Source organism: Bos indicus, chromosome 3 (assembly GCF_029378745.1).
Source record: "Bos indicus isolate NIAB-ARS_2022 breed Sahiwal x Tharparkar chromosome 3, NIAB-ARS_B.indTharparkar_mat_pri_1.0, whole genome shotgun sequence".
Lineage (NCBI taxonomy): Eukaryota > Metazoa > Chordata > Mammalia > Artiodactyla > Bovidae > Bos > Bos indicus.
Genome location: NC_091762.1, coordinates 33,601,433 through 33,613,655, shown reverse-complemented (window position 1 = coordinate 33,613,655; position 12,223 = coordinate 33,601,433). Strand labels below are relative to the sequence as shown.

At 52.9% G+C, this 12,223-nt stretch overlaps 1 protein-coding gene across 2 annotated transcripts in view; it reads left to right on the top strand.

The window, feature by feature from the left end:
* The window catches only part of SLC6A17 (solute carrier family 6 member 17), a 56,699-nt gene extending 51,256 nt beyond the window's left edge, over positions 1 to 5,443 (top strand). For both annotated transcript variants that reach the window (XM_019956881.2, XM_070785955.1), the window contains exons 11-12: positions 879 to 1,041; positions 1,518 to 5,443. In XM_019956881.2, the coding sequence (XP_019812440.2) occupies positions 879 to 1,041; positions 1,518 to 1,886 (532 nt within the window). In that variant the 3' untranslated portion in view covers positions 1,887 to 5,443. The remainder of the gene's footprint in view (positions 1 to 878; positions 1,042 to 1,517) is intronic.
* The last annotated feature ends 6,780 nt before the right edge of the window (positions 5,444 to 12,223 follow it).

Sequence of the window (12,223 nt, the reverse complement as noted above, 5' to 3'; positions counted from 1 at the left end):
GCTCCAGAGCACAGGCTCAGTGGTTGTAGTGCATGGGCCTAGTTGCCCTGAGGCATGTGGGATCTTCCTGGACCAGGGACCGAACTCGTGTCTCCTGCATTGGCAGGCGGATTCTTAACCACTGAGCCACCAGGGAAGCCCTTAATAATGTTTTAAATCTGTGATTACACGTGTGCTTTATTCTTAACTGCATTAAGTTACAAGATCTAGCTGTGGGTCTAATAACAGTGGTAATTTCTAAGTAGTGATGAGCATGAATGAGATTTGTAGGTATCTCAATTGTATTGTGATAAAATATCTGTGATTTAAGCAATTCTTTACAGCCTCATGGGTACTGATAATACCGCTGTCATTGCTTGCTCTTGTAATAGAAAGAAACACAAGATTTCAGTTAGGTGTTACTGAGGTAAAGATGATTTTTTAAATGCTATTCATGTACACAGTCTGCCAGTCTTCCGAATTCCACCCATAGGCCCAATGGTTAGAAACCTGAGTCGGGGCAGCCTTCTGCCTTTGGACGCCAGGGACAGGCACTTCTACCTCTCTTCCAGCAGGGGGAGTCTAGAGCCAGGTCGGTGTGAGTGGGGTTGGGTGCCCAGGAAAGCCCTCTGGAGCCTATCCACGTGCCCAGGGCATGTCCTGTGGCCTGTACCCTTTCCCTGGGTGAGATGTGATGTGACATAGTCAGAGTAAGTTAGAGGAGGTCAGCAGAGGCTTTTCAGAGGCCAGCAGGGCCACAGAATAATGTACTGAATGTGAAGAGTGGAAGAGCCTGGAGAGAAGGGACTGGTGAGTGAAGGCTTTAGAGGAGGAGTCTGGGGGTATTGGGCAAGTGCAGTGGGGGTGCCAACTTCTGGACTGTCTGCTGCTCCTGGCAGGTTCATGCAGGAGCTGACGGAGATGCTGGGCTTCCAGCCCTACCGCTTCTATTTCTACATGTGGAAGTTCGTGTCTCCGCTGTGCATGGCTGTGCTCACCACAGCCAGCATCATCCAGCTTGGGGTCACGCCCCCAGGCTACAGCGCCTGGATCAGGGAGGAGGTGAGAGCGGGGGCCTGAAACCCCAGGGATCTGGGGTGGCATCTTCCCAGGCCTTTAATACAACAGGAAACAGAGATAAACCCTTACAGGGCGACTACTCGATGCCGGGCCCCACCAGGGGCTCTGTACATCTGATCTGTAACTTTTCAGCAACCCAAAGAGAGAGGTGGTTTTATTGCTATCACACACATGGGAAAACAGGCAGAAAGCTGAATGCGTTTGTCCAGTCTTTCTAACCCATGTTTCCCCTCCCTGTGGATGACTCTGTGACCAGCCCAACTTTACACAAGTATAGAAACTTGGGGAGGCTCAGCCCTTAGCCAAGGGGACCAGCTGACCCGAGGATCAGCGCCTGATGACCCCATCTCTGCCAGTGCCTGGGCAGTGCAGGAGGGGTGGGAGTGGGGAGGAGTCTGAGAGGGTGAGGCTGCTGCAGAGCGAGGCAGGCAGCAGCACTCACCCGTGTGCACCCCTAGGCTGCCGAGCGCTACCTGTATTTCCCCAACTGGGCAATGGCTATCCTGATCACGCTCATTGTCGTGGCCGTCCTGCCCATCCCTGTGGTGTTCGTCCTGCGGCACTTCCACCTGCTCTCTGACGGCTCCAACACCCTTTCCGTGTCCTACAAGAAGGGCCGCATGATGAAGGACATCTCCAACCTGGAGGAGAACGACGAGACCCGCTTCATCCTCAGCAAGGTGCCCAGCGAGGCGCCCTCCCCCATGCCCACTCACCGCTCCTATCTAGGGCCTGGCAGTACATCACCCCTGGAGACCAGCGGCAACCCCAATGGACGCTATGGAAGCGGCTACCTCCTGGCCGGCACCCCTGAGTCAGAGCTGTGACCACTGCCCTGCTCTGCCAGCCTCACCCCCACCCCCAACACACACACCCAGCCAGCCCACGTGTCCCCATCTAACCTCGCCTTCAGGCCAGGCCCTCAGCCCAAGGAGTGGGGCTCTGCCCTGCCTCATGCCCCACCCCTGTCCCAGCCGACTTGTGCTCCCTAGATCTGAGTGGGGGCTGGGAGAAGCTCTGTCCCCCGAACTAAGCCCCCACCCCAGCTAACCTTCTGAGATCGTCTTACCAAATTGCAGCTGAGTAGCTGGAACCACCCAGAAGTCCCAACTCCTGGCACAGGGGAGTCTCCAAGCGGCTGCTCTCGAGTCCCTCCCTCTCTTGCTGGTGCCTGCAGTTCTTAGGTCTTGGGGCCCCTTAGGTCTGTGCTGCCAGGTGGTGGCTGTGGTGAGGGGCATCGGGATGGGTTAGGCAGGGTGTCCTGGCCCAGAGGTGCCCAACTGCAGGTTAGTGATGGGACAGAGGTGCCAGGACTCAGGGCTCTGATTTGGGGATGGAGTCTGCAGAAATCCCCAGGCTCGGCTTGGTGAGGCAGATGGCTCCCGATGGTTTGAGCATGAGCTACGGCAGCAGAGGTGGTGAAATGAGGGAGCTCCTAAGCACCTTAGCACCCAGCTCAAGACGGACCTTCCAGTGTCCTCGGCCTTGCCTGGGGTGGGTGGGGAGTGCTCCCACTTCCTGCCTGAGAGGGCGATGACTGGCCCCAGAACCATTCCCCGCTCCCTTAGGGCTGAGCCTGCCTGCCCTCCTCCCACCCCTGTCCTGGAGCCCAGAGTGGCGCCTCTGCCTCTGCCTTCGGAGAGGAGAGGTTTCCAGAGCACACCTAATGGTTCCCAGCACAATTCAGGTGATTTGGAGCACAATTGTGAAGCACACCCCCTCCCCTCTCGCCCAGGGCCTGCCTCTCTTGCTAGTGGCAGCTTCTCTCCTGGAACAGGGGGCCCTGGAGTTCAGGGGCTCACACCTGGAGAAAGTGATAATTTCACTGCCCCGCTGGGCCACCGCCACTCTCCTTGGATAAGCACAGTCACCCGGTGTACACGGCATGTGTGGACACCTCAGAAACCTTTCCCAGGCTGCCTGGCCAGTGGTAGGGAGGGCCACATGTAGTGCTGGGGACACCGAAGCTGCCCAGGGCAAGGGCCGAGACTCTGTCCTGCGTCCCAGCCTTGAAGCATCCCCACCCATGCTTACATTCACTCCCCCAGGATAGGGTTGTAGGTTAAGAGGATTAGGTTCTGATCGGAGGTCAGAAGTGTGCGAAGTGATGAATGGACTGATGAAAGGATGCAAGGATGGGTGGATGGAAGGAAGGAGAGAAGGGACAGAGGGAGGGAGCAAGACTGGCTGGGACAGCAGACGTCCAGCTTTGAGAGCTGTGGTGGGCACGGCGGGGACAGGCCCTGGTGCTCGGCCTGACTCCCTTCACAGAGGGTCCTGAGTCAGTCTTGTGCCTCTGAGTGCTCTCAGCACTGGCAGGGGCACAATAGCCCCAGATCCTCTCCTCACCCCTTAGTCCCTTGGCTTCCCCCCCCACATTTGGGGTCCACTCGCCATCTCTCTTCCTCATCCCTCCCCCGCACATGCTCCCATTACCAGCCTTCAGCCCCACCCATCCTTCCTGAGTGTATGAGGGGAGGGGGGGCCCACATCTACACAAAGACATGAGCTTTGGGGCACAGCATCCCGCCTTAGGCACCCCTTCACCTGACAGCACCTCCTACCTGGCCCTATGCCTAATCCCGAGCAGAAATAGCAACAGGAAAAGCAAGGCCCTAGGAGAGACACTACTATATATACTCTTCTATATATTCTGTTTCTATTGTATATTCAATCTGTACATGTGGGTGTAAATGCTGTTAAATGACAAACCCAATATTATACTGTGGCTGGTGGACTATTTTCATCCTCAGTGCTGTACAGATCTATTTTCATTGTATATTTGATATATTTTTAATTTTGTAGCGTGTGGCTGGACCAGGCCCTATCGTGCCAGCCTGTGACAGGGTGGCTGAGCTGGGGCCGTCTGCTTGATCCTGTGGGCTTGGTAGTGCTTAGAGCTGCTGCTGCAGGCTGGGCCCATCCCGTCGTGTCTCTGCCATTAGACGTAGGGCCCAGAGCTTTGTGTGTGTGTGTGTGTGTGTTTGTGTGTGTGTGTGTGTGCACATATGTGGGTGTGCGTAGGGTGCTGATCTATGACTCCTAGTGTGCACGTTCCTGAAGACCATGCTGCCTCCTCCTCTCAGCTACGTTGGGCAAGGCCTCAGGGTAAAGTCTTGTGGGAAGCCTGTGAGAAAAGCATATGCCTCTTGCTGGTGACTTACTGCCTTCACACCGTCAGGCTTGCCAGAGACAGGAAATCAGGGGTCTTAAGGGGTGGGAGAAGTCTGCACATTTATTTTCCAGCCAGACTTCTGGCTGTACCCACTGGCGTCACAAGCTCTTCATCCCCTGGGAGAGTGCTGGGTTTCTGACGATGCTCAGGCCCCCAGAGGGCCTCATCTCAGAGTGCCTCTGTCCTGCATTTGCCCTTGAGACATCCCTGACTGCTTAGAGAAGGCTGCCCCTCCTCTGTGCTTCTGACACACACACCTCTCTGCTCACTCTCAGGAGAGCTGGGAGTGGGCGGGGCCAGTGGGGTCAAGGGTAAGGGGGGCATCTGACAGGTAAGAGCCAGCCCCAAATTCTCTGGAGGAGCAGGAGGTGGCCAGAGAGGGCTGGGCCCCTGTGTTCCTGCACAGAGTCCCCAGGTGGCTCACTTTGGTGCTGTCCATGCAGTGTCCACAGGGAACAGAGCAGACTCCTGGGTGGGGCGGGGCAGGGTGGGGCAGGGGTGTCCCTGAAGGAGTCCCTGGTCCCTGGTCCCACCTCTGCCTGGCCTCCAGCCCCCATCACCAGCTTCTTGCTCAGGGAGCCCTCTCTGCTGAGGCAACCTGAAGCCTGAGTGAGACCCATGTTGGGTGGACAAGTGGGCACACAGGTTGATGCCCACTAGACTGACTTTTGCCCTTGAGCAGTAAGTCCGTGGGGACTGCTGCTTTCCTAGTGCCAGGAAGAGACCCCTCGAGTCAGCCTATAGGACGTGAGGCTAGGGGTCAGAGCCTGCATAGTCCGGGCCTGAGTAGGCCTGCAGTGTTACAGGCAGGGGGCTGCCCTCTGCCCTTCTTCTCAGCCGCACTACCCCCACCTCTTGCCACCAGAATACAGGTTGGGACATGCTTGACACCCTGAGCCCCCGCCTGGCCCCTTCACTGGGGCTTGCTGCCCCTTCACTGGGGCCTAGTGACTGGGGGTGGAGAAGGAGAGCCCAGACTCCCTTCTCTTCGCAGGCACTGCTTTGTACAGACCCAAGCACACACGGCCAGCAACCCTTTCAGTTCTGGCTTCAGTTCAGAGCGATTCCAGTCCACGTGTCCCACGCTGGTCAGAACCCTGGGTCAAGGACGCTCGGCCAGGGGAGGGGAGGAGGCACCGTCACCCCTGCAGCCCCTCCTTCCTCTCTACTCCCCACATGGTGTACAATAAAGCATCTATTCTTACCAAACGCCTCTTGCCTTTCTGACCTGCTCCGGGATCAGGGAGAGGGGATGGGGAAGTCACAGATCCTGAGGACAGCTTTGGGGTGAATGCCCGGATTGGCGGGGGTGGGTGAGGACCGCTGTGGGAGTCTGGAAGCTGCCTGGCTGTCCAGTTGAGGAGTCTGAGGGGCATGAAGAAGGGCACACATTTATTTCCCTAGGAATCGTCCAGAATGGTTGATAGCACATACGCTGGCAGCAGGCCTTATGGATTCCGAGTAGTTCACACGTCTGATCTCCTGTGATCACAGAGTAACAGCTCAGAAATGCACCGTTGTCCAGGTTTTTCCAAGTGAGGGAAATGAGGCTCCATCTGATGGTGTTTGGTGTCTGTGTACAAGATGTCATAGGGGAAATTCTTGTCCTGCTTTACTGCCAGGAAGAAAGCCAGTAAGTTCTGCCAGGGTGGAGGTGGGGAGGGAAGGTGCCTGTGTCCAGAGGCCTGGGACTCAGGTAGGGGGCAGCAGGGGACTGGCGAGTTCTCCAGGAGCAGGCCGTGGTGTAAATTCTGAGGGAATGGCCCATCTCTTCAAGGTAGCTATCTCTTTCGCAAACTTCATTAGAACGTAGAGATGAAATATGAGACTGTACATTGCTTGTTTTCTCAAAGTTCAATCTCAAGTATTTATTGAGCATCTGCTGAATGCTCAGCTCTGAAGAACAGAATGAACTGGGGGGATAGGGGAAGCGCCACTTTGCTCACTCTCAAGGAGCACAGACATTGGAAGAAACAAAAAGTCTGGCTCCTGGGGGAGGCCCCACCCCACAGCACCCCACTCCAGTCTAGAATGAGGCTGCCTGATCCCTGACACAGCCTAAGTCCCCCAAGGAACTTTGCATTTCCTTTTCCTGCCACAGAAAAGAAAGTGGTGTTCCAAGAATGGCCACCAGATGGCATAACAACCTCTCACTCCAGCTCCTACTCCACGTAACAGTTTCCATCTCTTATTCCTTTGTGGGCTAATTTATTCTTGAACAATCATTTATTAAGTGTCCACCATGAACAGACTCTGTGCCAGCTATGGATATACAAAGATAAATAAATCAGCACCCACTGTCCTGAGTTTGGAGAAAGGAGCCCCTCCTCTCCCACCCACCATCTCCAAATCTCCTCTCTCTCAAACAGGGGAATGTCTTGGTACTAAAAATATCACTCCTTGAAAATTAATTCAGTTCTTTGTTTGGAGGTAATGTTTGGGGTTGGAATGCCAGCCCTAAAGGACACATTGATTCACTAAGAAGCAGTATCACAAATTCTTGAGTTTGAGGGAGTTAAGAGTCAGATGTCCCAAGTTCAAGTTCAAATGACAACTAGACTTCTGCTTCCTGAGAGAATAATTAGAGAAAGTTATTTAAGCCCTCTGAACTTTAATTTTCTAGTCTGTAAGATAGGTATAATGAATGGATTGAATGAGATAACATGTTGTTATGTATCAATTTACTCCAAAGCTTAGCGGCTTGAAACACCCATTTTATTATACCGTGTGGTTTTTTGGGTGAGGAATTCAGGCAGGGCTTATCTGTGTGGCTCTTCTAGTGGCAACTGAGGTTGCTCAGTGGTATTCAACTAGCAGATAAGCTGGTCCAGAGGGCCCAAGGCAGGCTTACTCACATTCATTCAAATGACCGGCACCTCAGTGAGAACAGTTGGCAAGCTAAGCTCACGCACTCCCCAGACAACTAGACTCCATAGCTCAGTTCACATCTGGGTGGCCAGACTTGTATGCGATGGCTCAGGTTACCCAGAGAGACCATTTCAAGAGACAGGAGGTGGAAGCTGCCAATTTCTTAAGGCCCAGGCCTGGAAAATGGCAGTGTCACTTCAGCCGTACTCTGTGGGCCACAGCATCTGCCCAGAGTTATGCTAAGTCACTTCAGTCATGTCCGACTCTGTGTGATCCCATAGACGGCAGCCCACCAGGCTCCCCCGTCCCTGGGATTCTCCAGGCAAGAACACTGGAGTGGGTTGCCATTTCCTTCTCCAGTGCATGAAAGTGAAAAGTGAAAGTGAAGTCGCTCAGTCGTGTCCGACCCTCAGCGATCCCATGGACTGCAGCCCTCCAGGCTCCTCCATCCATGGAATTTTCCAGGCAAGAGCACTGGAGTGGGGTGCCATTGCCTTCTCCTGCCCAGAGTTAATGGAAGGGCATACAGACCTCGCCTATTGATGGGAGGGGGACCAAAGGAATTGTGGCGTATTGGAGGATGCAGAGATCATCAGTCATTGGCACCTGAGTTGGGCACAAACAAGTAAGTTCTCACAGGAGGTGAATTGTTAAACTTGGGCCCTGCCCTGGGAGCAGACAGGGAGGAAGAGAAGGGCATGTGGGCAGGGGACATGGGAGACAACTTCTTTCGCTGCATGTTTGCCCAGGCAGGTGGCATGAGCTAGGTTTGAGTCATGGCTCTATTGTCAACCCTGCCACATGAGGCAAGTCCCTGAACCCTCTAAACCTCCACTTTCTAAAATGAGGATAACAATAAAATCCCTTCCTCACAGAGACGTTGGGAAGGAAAAATGAACTCCTTGTAGTAAACCTGCTAGAATACAGTATAGAATTCTTTCTAAACTGGAAAAGAATAAGAGTTCATTAAATATTAACTTCCTTTCTTCTTGCGACTAGAGTACATTCATGCACCTGCTTCATTCCAGGGCCCCCGTTACCCTTGCAGTGAGTCATTCTCCAAGAGCTATTCAGAAAGGTCAGTCTCAGCCTAAAACTCAATGAAATCAAGGAAGGAGGGGAGAGAAGGCATCATTTGAAGGAAAGGGAGTATCAAAGTGTGGAGGTCTCACCAATCCCACACACCTTCCTGCTCCCCCAACAACCATTACCAGCCAAACAGCCTCACCCAGCCCCACCATGAGGGCCTTGGACAGAAGGAGAAGGCTTCTACAGATCATAGGCATGTGGTGGCTTTTTTTTTTTTTTAAGGCCTCAAATTCTTTAACACTCAAGGGAGCAGAGTCCATGCTCCACCCCTGGAATCTGGTGGGCAAAAGCTTCCTTTGACCAATAGAATATGGCAGAAGTGATGCTACATGACTTCTGAGTCTAGATTAGAATAGGTTATGCCACTCCCACTGGGAGTTCTGGGGAAACCCAGCTACCTTCTAAGAAGTGCAACTATCCAGAGACCAGCCTGTGCCAGAGAGGACATGTGTTTGCAGGTATTCTGTTGACAGCTTCAGCCAAGCTCCCAGCCAACAACCAGCATCAACTGCCAGCCACATGGATGCACCACGGTGAACATTCAGCCCAGCTGAGCTTCAGATGTCTGCAGCCCCAGCTGACACATCTGCTTGCAGCTGTATGAGGGACTCTAAGCAAGGGCTGTCTAATAGTCTTTCCTAACTCCTGACCCATAAAATCATGAGCAAAATACAAAGCTTGTTGGATTTACACCATGAAATCTGGGTAATTTGTTTCACAGCAATAGTAACCAGAATATGAACCTTAGTGCTGATCTGGCCCAACTTTCTCATAGAACAGTCAGGGAAATCAGAGCCTCATAAACCACGGAGTTAGAGTCAAAGAGCTGAAAGGGACCTGAGTGTCAACCAAGTGGGGGCAAAACTGAGCCAAAGACTGCGTTTCTCCCAATCTAATGCACCCTCCAGTATAGCAAGATGCTGACAGGGAGGGCTCTGGCCCTCTTCTACCCTCATCCCACTGCCTCATTAATTCCATCCATCAAACATAAACCACATGTTCTGAGCACCTGGGACTGTGCTAAGCACTGAGAATATACAAAGAAGGATCAGGCAGGGGTCCCTGCTTTTGTAGAAGCAATAATAATCTGACTTGGCATGTCCTGTCCCTGTTATATTCCCCAGTGCTAGGGACTCTCCTGCATTTACTTACATAGTGGGAAGAAACCCTGGGAAATGGGGAGAAGACAATGTCTGTCACTTAACAACTACCCAGCCATTATTAGGATTACTCCATGTGAGCCATGGTGCCAGCTACAGAGAAGAGCTCCACCCTTGGCTCCCTGGGTTAGAGCTGGCTGCCTTCTAGGTCTATCTGCTCTTCCCAGAGCTGACCCAAGCAGGGGAGGACCCTTAGGCTTCATGAGCATCCAAGAGAACCCAAAGTTCTTTCTGCCTCTCCAGACACCGCTTTCCTTTCTCCAAGACCCTGCTAGAGGGGACCGGGCCCATGGGGACTAATGAATACACTAATGGAATAAACCAGTTTTGCTGGAATTAGGCCCAAGTGGGAATAATCTGTACTCTTCTAGATGGAGAAGCACTGAGTGCCAAGGAGTCTTACCAGCTGGGCCCTGAGCTACTGTGTGTGCACGGGCACTCTGGCTCTCTACCCCCAGGCTAGGTCTCTACCTCAGCAGCCTTGAGCCAGGAGGGCTCTGGGGGTCCACTTAGCTGCCCCAATCCTGTGATTCCCATGAATACTGTTCTACCTGCAGAAGCCACATGGACCCTGGGTCTTTCTTGACCCTTGGTGCAACCCCAGGCCCAGCTCAGTCTCCCAGCAATCACTGCTGCTCCTCAGGCCTGGACTCTCTCAAGGAGAATGTGCCTGTGAGTTGACACCCAGGTCCCTTCCAGTCTTTTGACTCCAAGTTCATGGTTTATGATACTCTCAGTCCTGGCTGGGCCTGAGCTTGTAGTCTACACCGTTCTGGTCCTTTTCCTTTAAGAGCTGGACCACCAAAAGGCCATCTTTGGAATTCCCCTGGGGCCCCAAATATACCTTCACTAGGATTTTCACTGCAACCCAGCCCTGTCTCTGTCTTGTGCAGAGCCCTTCCGGCTGACCTCTGCAAGGCCTGGTGGGCTGTCCTAACGTCTGGGTTCTTCCCAGATCCCTCCTGGAAGGCTATCAGCATTTGATTTGGAGCCTGCAAGTCTCTGCAGGCTGCTTGGGGGTGGGGGTGGGAGTCAAGATAAAGTGAAGTGATAAGCACAAAGGAGGTTTCAGCCTCCACTCATCCCCCCTACTCTCCCTCCACAAGGGGAAAAGCTCTATCACCCTCTGCCTCCATGATGATGGCTGATAAAGCAATTCAATTAACCAGTCTGGGAAGCAGGGAAGGCTGGGAGAGGATGCTGGCTCCTTGACCTGTATCTGAGGGAAGAGAGGTCAGTCCTTGGCTGGAGCTGGAATACTGAAACAGGGGTATATGAATAGCAATGGTTAGGCCCTTGGCTTGGAACCTACTGGCCTGTTGCTAGGCCTGGAGCCCCCCAAAACAACCAGAGTCCAAAGCAAAAAATGGAGAGGAGACTGGGTGGCTCATGTCCTCCCAAAGTGCTCAAGCCCTGCACCAGGTAGGAAATCAGGAAGTGTAAATAACTTTGGTGTCAGGCTTTCAAGCCTTCCGTATCAGCCTCAGCTCTAGGAGAGAAAGGGCCTTATAGGGGCCATTCCAGAGCCGACACCCCCCATCCAGGCCACTCTGGGATCAAACACTACTCTCTTTTCTTTTTATTTGCCATACCTTTATTCCTACTGAGGAAAGCGCACTGTGGCTGACACCTAAGCATGAACTGGCTCCCAGATGGATGTCATTTCCAGCCAGCCAGAAGAAACTTGGGCGTCCAGGGAAGGAAAGTGGAGAAAAAGTGATAATGAAGGGAAAGAAGTTTGTGGAATTCAGAATTTCCAACTGTGACTGCTTTGTGGTCTTGCTTAAAACTGTCAGTTATCAAGGTCTTAGAACAACGGAAAAGGGAGAGAGCAAGCTGAGTCCCAGATGGGAGAGATAATCTGAGGTCCTGGAATTGAGGGACCCTTTTTCTCCCAGGACCACAGCCAAGTGAGGTCTGGAGCATGGTATCCTAGCACCACCAGGGGGCAGCACCTACCCATCTACAGTAGGCTGTCACATGGTTGGCTGAGCAGGGGGCTCTCTCCTTCCTGGGTTCTGAGCTCTGAGGAAATAGGAGGTCCTCATACACACAGAATAGAGGGAGACAAGCCCTGTGAGGCCAACTGCCACATGCTCAATTCTCCGGAAAATTTCAGAGAGGCTCAGGTAACAGATTAGCCCAGAGCTCTAGGATAAAACCTTCAGCAAGTGGTGAGGTCTTCTCTGGAGGCCTCTGGCCTGAGGCAGAGTCCCCTACTCCAGAAGCTGGGCAGTGTGCTGAGTCAGAGGCCCTCCTACCCAGTTCCCTTTCTCCCCACTGCCTCTCCCAGGCTAGGCCCTCTGTTTTCGGTTACTCCTTCTGGGTTCCCCTATCTCCATCCCAGTTTTCTGATCTCCAGGCCTCCTTTTTCCCTGGTAGCCTTCTCCCTCCACCCATCTCCCCACAGGCTTCTCACCATCTACACACCCTGCAGTGTGGAAACACCAAGAGAGCAGAGATTTACCAGGGCGAGGCTGGAGACATGTTTTGTTCATTGTTTTCCAGTGCCTGGAATAGCTTCTGGGACATAGTAGATATTCAAGAAATATTTATTGAATGAACAAGTGACTTAGGAGTGGGATGCTGGCAAGACTTTTTTCACCTCTCCCACCTACCCTCAACATCCTCTCTCTTTTCTTGGAATGACTGAGTTTAACCACCCTGAAGAATGGAAAGTAGGGGAGAGACCCCAAGGGAGTTTGCCAGGACACAGTCAGCTAGGGCTTTAAATTTATTCATTACAGTCAATTCTTTAATACCCTTGTTGTGACTCTTCCTCATTCTAGCTTCTGGCTTGTCCTGGGTCTTCTCTTCCCAGTCACATTTGGGAGATTTCTTTTTCACTGCAGCAAACTCAAAGCCAGCTAAA